General features: G+C 46.6%; 1 protein-coding gene across 2 annotated transcripts in view; it reads right to left on the reverse strand.

Annotated features, from left to right (window-relative positions):
* The window catches only part of SUGCT (succinyl-CoA:glutarate-CoA transferase), a 537,637-nt gene that overhangs the window by 303,485 nt on the left and 214,246 nt on the right, over positions 1 to 19,906 (reverse strand). For both annotated transcript variants that reach the window (XM_031951830.1, XM_031951825.1), the window contains one exon: positions 15,067 to 15,169. In XM_031951830.1, coding sequence (XP_031807690.1) covers positions 15,067 to 15,169 — 103 coding nt within the window. The remainder of the gene's footprint in view (positions 1 to 15,066; positions 15,170 to 19,906) is intronic.

The following is a 19,906-nucleotide window of genomic DNA, read 5'->3' on the forward strand; positions in this document are numbered from 1 at the left end:
AGCAAGTCAGGACAAAACTCAGGTCAGTAAGCTGTCCAGCGGCCTCAGAGTGACAAGCAGGCAGAAAGTAACCGCAAGAAGGGGAGTACCAAAAGGCGGGGAGCCTTGAATGTTAGCAGAGACGGATGCAATCGGCCAGGAAGGGATCATGAGAGCCGTACCATCCAAGGAGGGTAGGAGCCGGAAGAGAAAGGAGGGAAGACATGCCGGAAATGCTTCAGAGACCCCAGGGAACGGATTCGTAACTAAATTAAAATGGAAAAGGGGAGGAGAGGCACAGTCAGAAACAAGCTCGCAGGCTCAAACCCGGAGTGGATGGTGTCCCCTGACAGAAATGGAAAACCAGAAGGTGAGGACCTCAGGGAGAAGAGAGGAAAATGTTTTCAACATTTGGACTTTGAGCTGGTATCAGGACATTCAGGTGAAGAGGTCTAGTGGCCAACGGGAGAGTCTGGGCTGGTCTTGGGAGAGATCGGGGCTAGAGAGGCAGATAGAAGGAAGTGTCACAGGGACTGCAGGGCAAACAGCTCCCATTTTACAAGGACGACTACAAAGCTCTTTCCCTGTGTTGCTTCATTTCATCCCTGACCAAGTCAGAATCTCCCGAGTCTCAGTCTCAGTCTCTTAATAGAATCCATTGCAGATTCTGTCCATGGTATGATTAGCTGTGAAGACCTAGAGTTAATAAAGAGATGGAAACACAACTACAAGAAACAGCAATGGAACCCAACGAGAGAAATGAACAATAGAGGCCAAGATAAACAACAAGGGAACATGCTCCCTTCTGGATTTCTTATTGAAAACCACTGGGCTTCCCAACCCTTTGCTAACAAACACCCTCATGCTCCTTGAACCAAAAGTATTTTAGGAAACGTACTTAGGTTGTAATGCTCCATAGGATGCTTTGAAACAAACTTCAGTATTGTTTCATACAGGCCATGGCGGGAAAAGAAAGTACTGGTGAACAAAGTCTTCTCCGTAGACACCAAAGAGAGCCACGGGTCCGTTTTCCTCCAAGAGACTCGCTCCTCTTGTCTTTTGACAGGGGATGAGCCTTAAGGGGAGTGTTTAACTGACCTTATAGAAAAGGAGACTGAAACAGGGAAGGGTAGCAGTGAGCTAGGGAGGAATTATGGGTTTAAAGAGTTAAGGTTTGTTTTCAAAGCTTATCATCGGTTACTATTTCTTAGATTTCCCTATTGATTATTTTCTCTGATAAGGAAAAAGTAATAAAAGGCATGAAAAATAATCTAATTAGTGATTTGAAACCCTCACAACACAACACTCCTCTTGCCCTACTGTGTTGAGGTCCATTAAGGAAATCCATTTAACACAAATAACTCATGGTAATTTACTACAGGATGTATAATTTAAAATAAAAAAAAAAAAAAGAACATGCCTTATTTTCAAAGAACAAAAAAAAAAAAATCCTCCCATTCCCTGGCTTATAATATAATTAAATGATTTAGAATTAACCCCAGGTTTCCTACCTTTCTAATGGGCTATTACAAAAGGCTGTGTCTCCTTCTGGATACACAAATTATCTCTATCTGGTAGCTTCCTGTTTAGATTCTGCTTGATTGGAAGAATGATTTCTTGGTCATTTGAATTATATTAAATTCAATATTCTCAAAGGAAAACTTATGTTCCTAGGCTGATACATTAACATTTTTAAGTCAGATCTTATAACCGGTTTAAAATTAATTATCCACTCAGAATTCTCTAAACACAGATTAAAAAAAAAAAAAGAAATATTTAGTCAATGAAACATTCAAGTTTGAGACTTTTATGTATATTCATGTTTTTCATTGCTCAGGGTGAATGATGACATCTTTTTATACTGCCTGCTACATAGTAAGAATCCACTCCAGTAGCCGAGTAGTTTATGGGTAAGTAAAGGCATGGATAAAAGCTAATACATGAGCCTTCCTTCATGGCACTCGGTTCTAGAAATAACTGGGAATAAACAGACAATCTGTGATTTTAACAGAGTAGAAATTGCTTCCACTTTGCACCGTGACCTTTCTGGGACTGCTGAGGGGCATCGGATAATAAGGGTCAGCGGAGAGATCAGAATCTCTCTACTCCATGAGCAGCCCTCTCTCTGCTCCTCCCTACACTGTCTCAAGCACACTTTTCCATTCACTTCAGCAGATGCTCATCTATAACTAAAATGAAGAGCAACCTTCTATCTCAAAGAAGGCTCACGTTACCTCCCAAGGTTCCACGGGCCAGATCCTAGAGCGGCTCAAGGAGGACTGAGGCTGGCTGAGGGAATGCTGGTGGAACCCATGATCATACTCCTCCCCTTGGGGCAGCAGTTCTCAAATGTGGTCTGGAAATTTAGAGGGCCTCTTATTCTTTGCCCCTAACCCTTCCGCGCTAGGCTAAGCACTGACTCAGCAGCCCCTGGCAGGCTCCGCTCTCCTCTGGGCACATTCTGGAGCAGAGCCCCTCGGACACGGCCCGGTTGTAACCGAGGCCCGCAGACCGTAACCTCCGACGTCCGGCTGCCGGACCGCACGGCTTGCCCCTGAAGCCCCGGGCTCTTTGCCCTGCCCTCCCTCGCCCTCTGCGTCGCTCCCTCCCCAGGTCCGGAAGCACCGTCCGTGCAGCGAACACCACAGACACTCGGGGACTGACTGTCAGCTCGCTTCCCGGGACTTCGCCCGCCCAGCCTGTAACTCTCTGCGGGCCTCCCTGGCCCGGGCTTCTCTTCCGGAGCGGCTCCGCCTCCTCGCATTGCCGTGTAAGCTCCCTGAGGACGGAGCGTCTGTTGGATCTGTGTCCCCCAGCGCTGCTGCCTGACTCGTGGTGAACACTCAGCAAATGTGTTTGGATTCTGCTTCTGATTCATTAAGTACCGGGGACAAAGCACTGACCCGAGAACCGGAGCTTCAGGGACAGAAGGAAGCTTCTCTTCTACCAGGGGCACCAACGTGGAGGGGACTTGATCAGTGCAAGATGGCTCCAAGAGCAAAGAGATCCCGAGGGGGGGCAGGGGGGCGGGAGCACCAGGAGCCGCCCGCCTCAAAGGGAGGAAGCCAGGGGAAGGAGGGGGTGGGCCGCCGTTCCTTCCCAAAACCGCCACATGGAGGTCTTCTGGGGTCCCTCTTCCCTCCAGAACGTTTCGGAGGCGCTGCCTCTGACCCCCGGGGTCGACTTCCACCTTTTTTGTCCCGCCCTTCACAGCCCAGAGACCGTATTTTCTAAAGAAAGGAAGCTCCCTGGCACCCTCCCTCTACCATTGCTGTCCGTGCACAAAAGCAAAAGTTCCAGGCCTGCTCTTTTCCCCGGGAAACATAAAAACCCTCGGGAAAAATTCCCTCGTGAACCTCACTCCCTCAACCCACTCCGAGGTCCGGGATCCCGCCCTTCTTCTTAGGGGAGCGCTTTCTCTGGGCTTATCCTCCTCCCAATGGGGGTTCCCGTGGGGGTCTTTCAGGGCCTTCTCTTCACAGATTTCTTGCTTTCAGAAGTTCAGACCAACTTTCCCGAGAATTACAGGCCCACGGATGCTATTCATCTTCCCTCTCAACCTCTAACGCCACTTTTCCGAAATCTGGGCATAAAGTGAGCGTGTCTTTCCTCTTCTCCACAGTAAATTCCCTGGGTTTACCCCCCAAGGCCCATCAACAACTCCCTCCTTCTGGGTCCAAAAAACCGAAGGGCATCCCAAAAGCACTCCCCGCCTCAAAAGGGGAGAAATCCCACCCTTCCGCAGGGGCCGCAGCAACCGTAACTCCGCGGCACCCAGGGTCCCTCCGGCCCCCGATCCCCTCCCGCAGGGTCCCCCGCCATCACGCCTCCCCCGGCCAAGCCTCCAAAGAAAACCCACATTTAAAGGGGGTTTTTCCCTCCGGGAAAAAAAACCCCCCACCCCCCCCATTCCCTGGGGCTCCAAAAAAAATTCAAAACCCCCTTTCCATACTGGGGAAAATTGCCACCCACATCCAAATCAACCCTTTAAAAACGCCCTTCCCCGGGGAAAAAAAAAAATTTGCCCTTCCAGGAAAAAAAACACCCTTCATTTACCCTTTATTGCCCTCCCTACTTTTCCCGGGAGAAAAAAAGGAAAAAAGGGAAAAAAATTTTCCTATCCGCGGGAATGCCCGGGACCAGTTTTCCAAAAAAATTTAAACCAAAGCCCCGGGGGTCCCTCCCCTTTGGGGAAGGGGGGAAAAAACCCACTTTGGGGGTTTTAATTTTACCCCCGCAGTTTCCCCTTAAATAAAAATTTTTTTCCCGGTTTTCCCCTGGGTTTGCCCCAAAAAGTCCCTTTTTAACCCCTACCCCGGAAAAGGGATTTTGGGGAAAAGGGTAAACCCCCGGGGAAAAACTCCCACGTCCCTCCCTTTCCCTGTTACCTATCATCCCCAACAAACACGGGAAAACAAAGGGCCCGGGGGCTAAAAAACCATCCAAAACCTGGGGCCCACAAACTCATAAACTTTTTTAACAACTCGGGGAAACGGGGAGGGAAAGGGAAAACCCATGGCCGCCCATTTACAAAATCCAACTCCTAATCTCCGCCCCCCCGGGGAGGAAGCTCGGAGCGGAAGGAGGGGAAGTGGCCGAAGCTCGGGCCGTTGGAGGGGAGGGGCGCCATGGCGGCCTGGGCCTCCGGGCCCCGCGTCGCCAGAGAACTGGCGGCCCAAACAGCAGGCGCCGCGGCAGGGCGGGGGGCCCTTCAAAGGGCGGGGCCTGGCGGCCCTCACCTGGCGCCTGGGCGGGGGCTCCGCGGCGAAACCGGGCCCCCCCCCGCCGCCAGCATCCGGGCGGCCCCGGGCGCGAAGGGCGGGCAGGGTCCGGGTCGAGCCCGGGTGCGTGCCCGAGGGTGGCCCGGAGGCCCCGCAGTCCCGTCCCTCTCCCCGGGCCGCTCGGGCTTCTCCTGGCCCGCGCTGTGGTTCGCCGCTCCCTCCTCCGGCTCATTTGTAGCTGGCCAATGGCTCAGTTCCGTCACACACCGGCTAGGAAGTGTCCGAGGCTGGACTTGAACTCGGACCAGGCCCCGTCCCGCTGCCCAACGCGGGGCCCCTGAATGGGAAGCCCAGGCCGCCGTCAGGCCGTCCTTGACCATCCCGGGCCGGGGCGCCGGGCGGCCTCTTGGGGCCCATCCGTCCCACAATGAGAACCAGCCCTTGGCTCCGGCAGGGGCCTGCGGGACCCACTTCGGCCCGATGTCCGGGAGAGAAGAGCGGGGCTCCCAAAGCGGGGCGGCCGGGGCCCACCCCCTCTGCCGGGTAGCTTTGTGGTCCCTCTTTCCGCTCCGCTTCACCATCTGTAGCACGGGGCGACGGTAACAGCGCCCGCCTCCCGGGCCGTAGCGAACATCGAAAGGGAGCGTCTGCGCCCAGGCGCAAGTGATTTGTCCGTGTCCCTTATCGCCTCCAGCTTCTTGCTCAGAAAGAGTCGGAGCTGGAGCGGGACAAGGCCGGGAAACCGCGTCAGGCTTATTTATTTAGAGGACAAGCTTCTGAAACGGAACAATTGTTTCATCCTTTCTCTTTTGGTCCGGGGCCCGCGGCCGGACACACATCAGGTGGTCAACAAATGGTTCATTTTCCAGTCGCTAAAATAGCATTAAAACCGCCACTCATACGCTGCCTCAAAAAGGGAACCAGCAACCCAGGAGTCCTAGATCGGGGTCCCAAGGGATCGGGCCAAAAAAGAGATCCAGGAGCACCCCTCCCCTCCAGGAAGGATGGCCGAGTAGTGCCCGGAACACGGAGATGTGACCGACCGAACCACAGGTGATAAAGCAGGGACTGTTTTCCCCAATGGCATCCCCGTAGAAAAGACCACCCCCCACATACTACTGCAAGAGCACATGGGGATGCTGTACCAAGAATTACAGCCAAGAAGCGGAGACTCGAATGCAGAACTCGTGCTTTGCCCTTAACATACTTTCTCAAGTCAGACAGACTCCTGGGTCTGCAGAGAGGAGGGGCTTCACAGACCCTCCATTCTATCCCTCTAGGTAAGAGGAAGTGGGTCTCAGCAGGGCCGTGCACTAGGAGGGCGGGGGTGTCTCCCCTCCTCATCCCTGGACCCACGGCCTCTCTCTCAATGCAGCCAAGACTGCATGGGCTTTCCCAGCCATCATGGCGCACTTCCTGAGCTCCATGAGCCTCTGCTTCCCTGGCTAGTCAGTGGGGATACCGTGAATTGTGTGGATCCCTAAAGTCCCTTCCAGCTCTAAACAGCGAGTCCATGTTCAGGACTAGTGACGCTGACATTAAAACAGCTCTAGAACGTTTCATGGTCTCCTTTAAACCTCACAAGCTTTAATCTGGGCATCATAGACATCATTAGCCTCGGTTTATGGATCAAGGCACAGTCTCACAGATGAGCCAACCCCTCCTCTCATCTGCTCCAATTACTTTCCAATATGGAGGGCACCTCTCAGACATCAATGGTGAACCAACATTAGTGTCACCCAAGAAACAAGGCTCAGTGGCTGCTAAAAAGGCTTCTAATAACCAAGAGTCTCATGGCCCTCCAGCATTTCCTGGGCCGATTTTCCTACTAACCTTGAGGAGCCATTTCCTCCTGGACATCTACCACTTACACGGGCTCCAGACCCAGAAAGCCTCAAGCTCACCAGCCTTACTCGGTGTGCACTGACAGTGACAGAATAAGGAAGAGGAAAGGGAGCTTTCAAGCCCAGAATGCTGGGCATGGAGGCAGGAAACTTCATCTCACCAGCTGTGTGAACCTGAGCAAGTCATTTAATTCTCTATATCTCAGTTTCCTCCTTGGTAAAAATGAGCTGGAGAAGGAAAGGGAAAATCACTCCAGTCTCTTTGCTAAGAAAACTTTAAATGGGATCATGAAGAGTCAGAGACAACAAGAAAACATGGGTTTTTTTCTTTGTATCTCCAGAGCCAACGTGGTACCTGGCACATAGTAAGCAGTTTTAACCACTTAGTAACAGAAGACAGGAGTCAGGCAATGATCAGGGTACTTTCTGCACCACAGAAAACACTGAAGTTGCTGAGTATTTCAAACACACTGGATGGCTGGAAGGGCCTTTTGCTATTGCCCAGTCCCATCCCCACACGTCCACCCATTTCAGCAGAGGAATTGTCAGCTGGCACCACAAAAAATGAAACGCCCCTCTCCTCTCTCTTACCGCTCTATTCCTGCCAGATGCCAATGAAAAATATAAGTCCCCCAGAGGTGAAGAAAGCAGGAGATAAATGGAACCCGGTCAGCTCTCAACAAGAAAATGGCCACAGTGTTGTTCTTTAACACTTGGATGAAGTTGTGATCATATCCCCCCATTCTTGCCATACTTGCCCATGGCCTCCCAATGTGCCAGATGATTTTTCATTTTCTTGACAGTCCATGGGCTCCTTGTCATTTTTATTTTGTGACTAATTTTATTCTTTTTTTATTCTTTATTTTGTTCTTTTCTGATCCTGTGTGTCTGAGGATTTTCCTGTTACTGCTTCTCTTTCACTAGTCTAACTTGATAATGTTTGTCAGTCTCCATCCACACACCATGGGTGTCCACAAGGTCATCCTTTGAGTGACCTTCAACTTCAAATCTTCAAAGAAAGTGATGTGGCCTTTTATAAATAAACTCTAACTCCCTTCTTGCATCGGTGTTGGGAAGACGCTGACAGTACTCAAAAACGAGGCATCCCCAAGTACAGAGAACTGCCCTGCTTGGTTTCCACTGGCCCACCTCTTGGAAGGAAACAAAGAGTTTCTGTGAGGAAATAAGAGTTTTTTTGGTCTGAATATATTCCAGGTTTGGTTAAGATCCAACATGACACTCCATCATCAGTGCAAAATGTCGTTTTGAAAACATAAACTGCATATGTGTAGCCACTGTTGACGAATAAGGGCTTGGATTTTTTTTTTAATAAATATCTTTAGAAGTGGAATCTTCAGATGTTCTCAGCCACCAAAAATTCCAGAATCACTAAACAAAAAAAGATGAAAATGCCCATGTGTCTCCTCTTCATCATGAAGAGAAAATGAGGGATAACTTTACACGTTCAATTTACAAATGGTATTTAAAAGAAAAGCCTCTTGTAAGGGTTCAGGACAAATTTTTACAACATTTAGAATATCTGCAGCTGTTTGGGGGAATCTTAAAGTGTCTCTATTCATTAACTTGAAACCCCTTGTCTGTTATTTAAAGACGCTTTAAAAAAAAAAAACAAAAAAAAAAACAAGACAAAACAAATGTGGGAGGCAAGAGGTGGTTTTTTCTCTTTAGTATAAACTCTGTTAGTGAAACTTTAAGATAAAAAATGTGAAAGCCCTCCTTCAAACTAGAACTGCAATGTTTCAGAGCAAAGGTCATCAGAAGCCTTAAACCAAGAAGGACAGGCCATTCCTTCCTGCTCACTCAGCTTACAAATGAGGAAACTGAGACCCAGAAACTTCAAGTACTTTGTCCAAGACCACACAGGTCTCATAAGTAGCCAAAGCTGAGTAACCAAGTCTGACACTTTGAAATCTCGTGCTTTCCATTCTACCTCATGGGCTAATTCACACCCAGAACCTCAAGATCAAAAAGGATGTCAGGGATCCAGAGGTCCAACTCCCAAGAAATTTAAGAAACCCAGCAATAATAAGTCATTGAAAAGTCAATAAGCCTTGGAGCTTCTGGCCCACTTCTGGGCATCTTTACTTCTTGGGTAGTTTGTCAATCAGTCACTGAACAAGCATTTATTAAGCACTTAGAGTATGCCATGCAAGCCTGATCCTGAGGACTTCCAAACTGCTTCAAGCTCTGATTTCTGGAAGTCAAACAAGGTGAACTTCTACTTGTCTCAGCATCCTTGGAGACAACTCCCTGTACCCTGCCCAGTCTTCCCTCCTGCAGGCTAAACATCCCCATGTTCTCCAATGATCTTGGTACATGCAGTTCAGTGACAAGGCCCTTCCACGGCCTGATCAGGTTATCTGTGACCCCCGAATCTCCTCTTCTGAGCTAATGAGCACTCACCAAAGGTGGAGCTGTCTGTCACCTGCCTGTTGCCCATCCCTAGTATTCGGTGACTGCCACCCAGGATGGCATCTGCTGTTCGGGCTGCCATGTTCCAGGTCCGACACCTTGACTTTAGTTTTGAATCTACCAAATATTTTAGATTTTATCTAGACAATTTACTTTTTAGCTACACACACCCCCATTATCAATATCTGAAATTGATTTTTTGAACCCAAATAGAGAACTTTGCATTGACCTCTACCCTACTTTAACGATTCATACGATTGCCGACTTTTAGGCACACATTGGCCCTGGCTTCTCGATCTTTACTTTAAACATGGAAAGGATCAGCTAAGTTCTTTGGTGGGAGGAGAGAACCAGGACTTCCAAAAGGCAGAAATGAGGATGTATGTAAGGGCACAGAGGCAGGAGATGATGCAAAGAGGCAGTGATGAGAAAGGGGGTGCCTGAAGTGGAATGCTCTGTCATCTCTCAGCAGCCTCCACACTTACTAGGTCACCCCACTGCCAGGGCTATAAGGGATTGCAGCTCCTCCCCTACTCCCCACTTTACAGCTGAAATAACAGGCAGTGCCAGAAGTGGGCTTTTAGCCCTCCGACTCCAGATCTGGGGATCTTCTCATTGCCCCACAAGGCTTCTTGCTAAAGGCTTTAAATGTCACACCAGAGTTTGTATGTTATCCTAGAATCCCTGGGGGATCTCAGTCTGTATTGTGCCCCTTGGCAATCTGGTGGAGTCAACAGATTCCTCAGAATATTTTAAATGCATAAAATAAAATGTGAAGGATTGCTAAAATAAATTGTTGAAATGTTATGAAAAGAAATGTTTTAAGTTCTTAGACCCAGCAAGAAGAATCTGTGTCCTAGAGGCAATAGAGTTACGGAAGAACCTCGAGCAGGATAGCAACATGGGGACTTAGAACCACATGGAGCCCATAGCAATCCACACAAAGTGTGCGTCTTGAGTGTGTACATCCCACAGACCAACACACATCTCGGCCATACCGAGACTCCCAGCTCAATCTCCGGTACGTCTGCTGGGGCTCCCTTAGACTCAAACCCAGTGCCCCCAAGGGTGCATTAAATGTCAAAAACAAGTAATTCTCAGTGGGAGCCCAGAAGAACTTTTAATTTTGCTTCTCCTGAATCACTTTCAGTGAAGTAGGAAATGCCATTTAAACAAACACTAACTACCCAAGAAACCACCAAGTCACTCAGGAGTGGGGAGAGAAGTGCTTTGTTTTCTGGGAAAAGACTAAAAAACCATCCCTGTGGTGGGCTTTGAGGGTTCTTATCTGGGGGGGGGGGGAGTTTTTCCAGACCCAGCAGACATTTGACCAGGATGTGCTAAGGCAAAAGCACTCAGAGACCCCAAGCTTGCCCCAAGCTCCACAAATATTAGCGTTGAAAACAAGAGTTTTCAGCGATCCAGTCTTTGAATCCCGACCCCGGCCGCCTGTTTGTTTCTCCGGCTGAGGAGGCTCTGAGAGAGGAACTAGAGCGGCCTCCCGGGACAGGAAAGGACAGTTTCTATAGCGCTGTTAAATTAATTTTTATGATGAGGCAGAGGCCGGGAAGGGCCGTTAAGGGATGGCCGGCTGCCATCGGGTGGAGCTTTGTTTTGGTCTTCGAGGGCTCGCAGGTGTTTGGCGCAGGCTCCCACCAGGGCCAGCTGCAGGATTGCAGCTCGGCTATTTCCCTCCCCACGTTTCTCAGAAGTGATGCTCCGGCCGGTCTCACACCTGACGGCTTCCACTTGTGTGGTGCCCTGGAAGGACGCTTTGAGACCAGCTCCCCCGTGGCTGGCTCTGCCCAAGGTCACGGCCCTGAGTGCCAGGCCCAGTCCCGACCCCCCCCTTAGGAACGGGTGGCTTTGTGCCAGGGGTCCCGGCCGACTTTATGCCCTTTGTCTCTCCCTCCCGGACCACAACAAAGGCAAGTGCTGCAAGTTCTAGGAATGCATTTGGGGGCCGAGCAGGGAAAGCCCGAGACCCGGCATCTCGCTCCGGTGAAAGGAAAGTGATTGATGCTCCCACGGCCTTCCCAACAGCCAGGGCCGTACCTGGCTGTGCGGGAACATGAATCGTTCCTGTTAAAAATGCCTTTCTCTTTTAAGATTGTTTGGTGCGGAAAACCTCAGACCACAAGGTATTTGGCTCCTCGGTTCCCAAGGGTGCGTTAAAGAGAATCGCAGTGAGGTCATCGAGTGAGGACGGTTTCAAAACTTTTTAAGAATTCCTTTAATGTGCTGGATGCTGTTGGCTTGATGAAAAGAACATATTTTAAGCAAGAGAGAGCTGGGGGCAAGGGGAGGGGGGGGGGGAATAGCCACCGGAAAGCAAAAAAATGACCGCTGGAGTTCGTATCCAGAGAGCTCACGAGGGGCTCCGACTCCCAAACGCTGCAGAGCCTCCTTGAGGAAGGGAAAATGCAAGGGTCCCTTTAAAAGCTTCCAGGGCCGGCTCTCCCTCAACTGCTGGGAACTTCCAATATCCTCCCTCGATGTCACCTCCCACCCCTCGCCCCGCGTTCTTGATGGACTTACCAGCGGGGACACCTGCACAATCCATTGTCGCCACACAAGTGACTGTAAGCACATCATCAGCGGGAAAAACACAGACAATTTTCCATCCATCTATGGAAAAATGAGCATCTGGTGCCAGGCCTGGGACCGACACATCATGATCTCTGGCAGCTCGATTAGAGCGTGGCCGCTTGGGGTGAGGGAAATGAGTCTGGGGGTCACGTTCGCTCCCAGAATGATCAGTCCTTCTGGGTGGAAGGGAACATCCAGTCTTCCATTTCACAGATGAGGAGACTGATGCTTTTGGAGAGGGCGACTCTCCTTGGAAGCCCAAACCAGATTCCCAAGGCCACCATTTTGACAGCTAGGCTATTCTAGAGATGACAGTGAAATGGGGAACAGGGAGGAGGAGGCTAATTATGACCCTTCTGTGCTTCATTTCTTCATGTCTAAAACGAGAAGACTAGACCAGACGATTTACTAGATTTCTGAAAATCATAAACCTGGAAGCCTTTGTGCTGGGTATTCCCGGGTCACACTCTGTAAAGCTGGCGATCTGACAGTGGAATGGCTCTGAGCGTGTCCCCACACCCTGCGGGAAGCTTCAGGTGCCAAGGAAAGCATCCCATCAGACCCTCTTAAAAGAAGAGCAGGACCCAGCAACAAGAAAATGGCCCTCAGGTCCAGTTCAGTGGAGAAGAAGGAGACAGAGACCCCTGAACCTTGACTCCCTGAGGTAAAGGCCCCTGAATGGGTTGGGCAAGGCCATTGTAGAGCATAGGGGAGCTAACAAGGAGGCTGAGATGTTGGGGTGTAGCACCAAGGAGAGAAAGTAGGAATCACCTGTTAGCTTCCCATTGGGACTTTAATCTTGCTCACTAGGCTACAGTTGGGCCCTTCACCTATCCAAACATGGCCACTGTCTGCAGAAGGAACTCTAAAATATTCTAGTCTCTCAGAAGAAGCTCAGAAAAGGAATAAAGAGAGGGTCTTAAGTGTTTATTAAGCTAAACTAAAATTATTTTTTAAAAACAGTGGAAAAGGGGGTTTTCAGTAATTAAAAAGGACAAGGGTGGAGATACTCCTGGCACGGAGGAGCCAGATGTGCTGCCGTCAGAGACACTGAGTTGGATTTAAGCCCCACTGGCCCAAGCTGGATTGTAGAAAGGTTTAAGCCTCGGTTCACACGAGGAGATGAGTAAAGGATGAGGGGGGCCAATGAGAATTCTCTCCCATGACCTCAGGGTGGCCACCAAGGACCGTGACATCATCCCCGGAGTGCTAGGTCATCCCTCCCCACACAGTTGTTTCCAATGGGATGGCTCATATTTTGGTGAACAGGGGCCTCCCCAGTGCTTTGGTCTACTGGAAACCGTGCAAAATTGATAAATTAAGGCATTTCTTTTTTTTTAATTAAGGCATTTCTACAGGGCAGTGTCCTCGGGGCTTCCTCATCCATGCAGAAATCCTAATCCTATCCCACCAAAAGCAGAATGAAAGAAAACAGAAAGAAGGAAAGAAAAAGCAAAGATGATGATTTAATGCCCTACTCTTCTTAAGGAAGAGAGATAAATATCCTCAACTCATAACATCTATTTTCCACACATTAATAAAGACGTTTCTGTTTTTCTCCTCTCAACCTCCTTTAGCTTTTTTTCTAAACTTTTTTTTTTTCAATGGAAGGATCAAAACTTTACAGGATGATTCCATATGGTTCTGACCTATTCCAAGTACTGCTTTCTTTGCCCCCTCCCTTTAAAAAGACCATGAGGCAGACCGAGCAGCTGGAAGACTGAATCTGGAATCAGAAAGATAGGGATTCGGAGCCTACCTCGGACATTTACTATTTCTGCTACTTAGCTTTCTGATCTAGAAAATGAGAGCTTTGGGTTAGAACCTGATGGTTTTCGGTGTATCTCCAACCTACAACAGAAGGGGAGGGTGGGGGTGATAAAGACATCCCCATTCAATGGTTTTTCCTCAGCTCATCGGTTTTCCAGGCTGCCATGTTATATGGTCATGAAGGTCCGACTTCCCTGCTGCTCCTGACACAGGACACACTTTTGACCTTCTGATTCTGGGACAGCCTAGGAGGCTCTCCTCCATCACTTGTGTTCCTTGGACTCCCTGGATTCCCCAAAGACTCAGTTTACATATCATCTCTCAGGAAGCCTTTCCTAGACCCACTCCTGTGAATCTGAGCAGAGGCTGTTCTGGCGCATCCATGATAAATGTTTATTGATTGGTGGATTGATTGTTATCTTTAACTTCTCAGTGGCCCTGGCAATGTTCTCACTCTGAAAGAAACTGCTCCTTTGCATCAGAAAAATCACCGGACCAGACCAAGACAAAAACAAAAACAAAACTTTGTTCACTATTTCTCTTCAGCAGCAAATCACCTGAGAAGAACAAGAACCCACTTCTCAGGAGAAGTAACAGAATACATATCTTCCTCCTTATCCCTGACAAGTGTGAGTAAAACAGGAAATATCAATCAATAAATAATGTAAATATAATATATACAGCATATGATTATATATATATATATATATATATATATATATATATATATATATACACACACACACTATGTATGTAAACATATACATATACAAACTAATTTCCATAGAACTGTTGAAAGCCAAAGCACGACCCTGGGAAAGTTAGGAAGTGGGTTTGAGAATGGCTGAAAGTGAGCTATTCAATCAGAGAAGACTCTGGTCAGCGCAGACCAACAAATGCTCATTATCATGAGTTCATTTAAATAAAATCCACAGACATAAAACAGACATCCACACCCATGTTGGAACAATCCATCCTAGAAGTTTTCCCAGAAGATTTAGAAGAACCATATACAAGAACTTTAACTTCCTTTGTGAGACGACATCAACATACCCACAGAGAAATCAACAGTTTATGAGATTAAAAAAAACTAATGAAAGTTATTACAAACTGGAAACTCTGTCTTGATTGATACACTCAAATTATTTGAATTTGCATTTGAAGATCTTCTCTCTTTCTTCCCCTAGAGCCAATCATCAATAGAAAACCCATTCCTATGAAATCACAGCATTTGTTTTGAATACAAGACGTTAATCAATGTCCCCAATTAGTCTTTTCCCATAAAATGACTTGCGATTTATAGTCCACATTTTCAATATTTATATGATGTTATAATCAATAGCAACACATTGCTCCGCTAGCATTCACAGACTTCAAGCAATAAGACATGACACGCTTAAAAAAAGGAAACAAGTTTGGAGGTAAAGAGCAGAAAAGGCAAGTCTCCAAACCCTCACCTATTGTCCACGGCTACCAAGGATACAAAGCTAATAATGCGCCAGAGCTCTGCCGTGACACGGAACACTCACCGTGTATTCTCACTGATTCCAGGGCATGGATTGCCCTGCAATGAATGACCGTGTTATCGACAACAATAAATTCGGAGGCCGTGATGTATTTATATGAGGACGTGAGCCCATTTACATTTGAAAGAGGACAAAACAAGGATAAATTCATGATCTCGCCAAAGCACCTTTCAGAATGGAGCCAAAGATTCAAGGGGAACAAACCTGAGGCTCAGCAAACACTTCGCTCATGCTGTTGATGGGTCCATATGGAATCCCACTGCCTTCGAAGAGACGGAGCCAGGTGCTGGTCATTTCCTCTGCGAACCTAGGAACAAACAAGAAATTAAGGAATATGCTTCTCGGTTCCTGATTCTACAGAGTGTAAGCTCTGACCCCAGGCTTTCTTCCTCTGCCAGCTACAAGGCCAAGGTCTGAGAACAGGACCCTAAGAGAAATAATTCCACAAATATTTTATATTAAGCTCCTACTGAAAGCAAGGTCCTGGGATGGGTGTTGGACATAGACAAAAAGACAAAGTAAATAATCCCTACCCACCAGGAGTTTACATTCTGTTAGGGAGACCACACATGTTCAGAGGAATAACAACAGCTCACTCTTACATAAGGGTAAAGTTTGAAGGTACTTTAGACATATATTATTGGATTCACATAAGAACCCTATCGGGTAGGGACTATTATTATTATTTCCATGTTAGAGATGAGGAAACTGAAAGCTTATTTCACCAAGGGCTGAAATGAGGAATCAAATCCAGATTGTCCTAATTTCATAGCCAATACTTTGCCCACTCTCCCCATTGCTTCGTTTTTAACTAATATGGCAAAATTTAATTATAGAAGAAAACAGCATGAAGGTGTTAATGAGTCATCAGGCTTTTGTTCATAACCTTCCCCTTAATGGGAGAAGTCCCCAAAATGTGAGAATATCGAGCAGCGAAGGTGGAGGAACGTTACCGAGCAAGGGGTTGAAAGGGAGAAGGGCATCTCCAAGATGAAATGAGATAATTTTGCTTTAGACCAGGCTCATTTGGAAAATGTTGGGATCAAGCCTTAAGGAAGAAATATTTTCCAACCAATTTTTAATTCATCTCTTTGTCTGTGATTGATGAAACCCAAAACAGTGAGTAATAATAATAAAATATGAATAAAATGAAATAAATCAAAATAGTAAATAAGTGGTTTCCTAATAATCCTTAATTAGGCTTTTTTTTTTTTACTCCTTTTAAGATTTTTCTTCTTGCTCTTTAATTGCAAATGGACATCATGTGGATAAGCCATAACCCATTATTTTATCTTGCAGCTCTACGCTTAAAAGCATGACTTTTTTTCCTTCCAGAACCTCTACAATATGTCAGAATTAACAAGCCCAAGACTCTTGGTCTGAGAGCAGCCTGGGCAATTGTTAAATGTCATACTCAGGCTTCCTAGGCTGTGCTAGCTTTAGGTGCATAATGACCAGAAGGACTCAGTGTGTTCATTGTAATTAGAAGTCAACACAGTAATCTCTCTCCTTAGACCATGGGTCTCCTGCTCAGATTTAGAATATTTGATTTTTGTCTTCACTATCGTGTCCTAACAAAACCACTAACCCAAAATTTATAAGGAAATATGTGGAAGCTGAAAGCAAAGGTTCCTAAAGGAGAAAAGGTTGGGGGCAAGAAGGTTAAAGTCAAGATTTATCAAAAGATCTACATAATAAGAAAAAGGCTCATCTCATGCAAGAGAAAACTGAAGAAACCCCGACGTCGAGAATTAAGAGATGATAACAGATGAGAGAGCAAAGGTAGAGAGAAGCACAAAGTACTTGATTCTAATTTTGCTCCTGTTTCCCTATCAAAGAGACCAATTTTCAGACTAGAACATGCAGGATGTAACTGTAGAACATGAAACTCGAACAAATAAAGAGAACAAATATTAAGAAATATCTATCTGCTTGAACCCATACAGATGACATCCCAGGGACCTGCAGAGAAGACTCCATCGTATTATTGCTATGTTGGTGACCTTTAGAAATTATGAAGAATGGGCAAGGCCAGCCATTTTTGTCACCCAGTTTTTGAAAAAAAAAAAAAAAAAGGTGACAATAAATTCCCCCGAACTACTAGTTGGCAAAGTCCCATTCCCAGAAAAAAATAAAAAACTCTAGAAAAACATTATCAAAGGGACAGTTTCTGAGTACTTGGAAAGAGATACTGTGATCAGTGAGCAAGAGGAAGAATGAGGCTGCGTGGTAAGCAATGGAAAGAGACCCGAACCTGAATTCAGTTACTCCAATCTCTTTATGAACTTGGGCAACCCACATTTTCCTCATCTATAAAATGTGAGGCTTGAATTAAATCACAGAAAGTCAGAATCACAGCAAACCTGAAAAGGATCTCAGCGGCTCCCTAGTCAAATTCATACAAGAAAAAAATTCCTTCCACAGCCTCCTCAACAAAGGTCATCAAGCCCTCGGGCCCACAGGGAGGGGAAATTCTGCTACCTCTCAAAAGCAGCCAATTTCACCTTTGAACAGCTCTCTTTATCATCAAAGTATTCCTTACCTCAAGGCCTCCTCTTCCCTACGATCTTCATTCTGCCCTCTGGGACCCATCAAGACAAGTCTAAGCCCCTCTCACACCTTACAGCTCCTTCAAATACGTAAAGACATCAATCACGCCTCCCCTGAGCCTTCTCTCTTCCAGGCTAGCCCTCTCCAGTTTCTTCCATCGGCTGTTCTACGGCTCGGGGCAGGGCCCTTTCATGACTGGGTGCCTCGTTTGGCTGCCCTAGAGCTTATCACTGTCCTTCCTAACTCATCACAGCTGGAACCCAACACTATCATGCAGGTGTGCTCTCGCCGCTTTATTCCTGGAGGCTTTGCTCCTCTTGATGAACTTAAGATGACATTAGCTTTGGCAACCCATATCACATGGCAGACTCAAACAACTCCTGCTGGAGAGCTCAACCCCACAGGCTGCTTTGGTTTGGTCGGTTTATTAAGACCAACCTCTGGCTGATCGTGTCTCCTTCGTCTTACACTTGGATTTTTTAACTTTATGTGGATCCCTATTGCATTGTTTCTCACTGAATTCAGCCACTGTTCTAGCGTAGGCTAGAATTAGCCCAGTGTTCTAGCCATACTCTAGTTGGACCTTAAATCTGTCGTGCAATGGGGTATTGGTTCTTCTCAATCTTGTTTCAACTGTGAATTGTAGATAGATAGATAGATAAGATAGGAAGGAAGGAAGGAAGGAAGGAAAGAAGGAAGGAAGGAAGGAAGGAAGGAAGGAAGGAAGGAAGGAAGGAAGGAAGGAAGGAAGATCAAGTTGATACATATATGTGTATGTATGTATGTTATTTAATACTTAGTCCAAATCAATGACAAAAATTTTAAATAGCACAGGACCGAGTGTCTATCGCTGGGACATTAGACTGGATGTCTCCTTCCACATGAATGTTGAACCTTTAGGTCGCCTTTGAATCCAGTCATTCAATCAGTTTCAAATATACTGGACCCGAGGCGAAAGTTGCTAAAAAGGGTTGGTAAAAATGCAGAAAGAAAGAACAATTAAGGGGGAAAAGTTCCTGGAGGAGAAAAGAGGAAACGGACACAAATCATCAATTCAAACAACTCAACAGAACGGAATCAAATGCGAATCATTTTGTTACTTTCATCAGGAAGGTTAAGTATCATGTAAAAGAAAAGTAAGGAGATAGATGGGGACAGCATGACTAGCAATAGCTTAGTTTTGTGGCATTTAGTGACACAGTAAGCTGGGTGGACGAGTTCAAAAGACCTGAGTTCAAATGTATCCTCAAACCCTAGCTATTCATAAAACTAGCCAAGTCATGTGACCTCTATGGAGTTTCTTCAACTTTAAAATGGGGATAATAGCACCTGCCTCACAATGTTGAGAGGCTGAAGTGAGATAATATTTGTAAATCCCTCAGCACAATGCCAGGCACATAGAAGATGCTACTAAATTCTCTCTCCCTCCCCCTCTCTCCTTCCTTCCCTTCCTTCTTCTCTCCCTTCTTTCTTCCTTCCCTCCCTCCCTCTCTTCCTCCTTCCCTCTCTCCTTCCCTCCCTCCCTCCTTCTCTCTCTTCCTTCTTCCTTCCCTCTCTTCCTCTCTTCCTTCTTCCCTTTCTCCTTCCCTCCATCCCTCCTTCCCTCCATCCCTCCTTCACTCCTCTCTCTTCTCCTCTCTCTCTCTCTCTCTCTCTCTCTCTCTCTCTCTCTCTCTCTCTCTTTCTCTCTCTCTTTTTCATTAGTTCATTCTTGATTTATAAGTGTGAAAGAAGAGAAATGATACCAAAGTAGGGGTGATATATAGCACAATTGGAGATTTTGTAAGAGAGAGAGAAAAGGAGTCCCAGACCTGAATTTTATTGTCCTACATCATCACAGTCTCGCCTCATGCTCATGCTTGAAAAGCTGACTAGGCTAGAATATTACAGCCATGATAGCCTTATGTTCAGGATGAAAAGTTGGGGTCTAGATCCTGCTGCATTTGGTCAACTCGCTTTAATTGGAAAGAGCACCCAAACAAATGTCGTTGATATGAATGTTACATGGGAAGAAGTCTCAAGGAAAGTCCTACAGGTATATGCACCCAGGCGTTCTTAGTTCAGCATTTTTAGCAATAACTTGGAGGTCTGGGTAGCATGTTTCAAAACCACGAAAGAGAAAGGAGAGGGATATTATAAAATAGAATTGAGATTGAAAAAGACATTGATAGCTTAGAACAATGAGACTAATCACAAAAGATAAAATTTATTGGAAATCAAAGAAAAGTACCACAGTGGAATTTATCAATTATTCAATAAGTATTTACTAACACCTACCTTGCACCAGAATCTGTGGCATATGAAGGTGAAAGTAGAATTACTCTTCCCTTTAAAGAGTTTTTGCTCTATCAAAGGAGGCAAAATGAATACAAGACAATTTAGGGAAATTCCAGAATCTGGAAGCTCCAGGAAAGGCTTCGTGTAGGAGGGGCGTTTGTTGGAGCTGGGATGTGGAGAAGTTAGAGGTTCTCAGAGATAGAGTGGGGAAGGAAGG

This window comes from Sarcophilus harrisii, chromosome 1, assembly GCF_902635505.1.
Source record: "Sarcophilus harrisii chromosome 1, mSarHar1.11, whole genome shotgun sequence".
In the NCBI taxonomy this organism is placed as follows: Eukaryota; Metazoa; Chordata; class Mammalia; order Dasyuromorphia; family Dasyuridae; genus Sarcophilus; species Sarcophilus harrisii.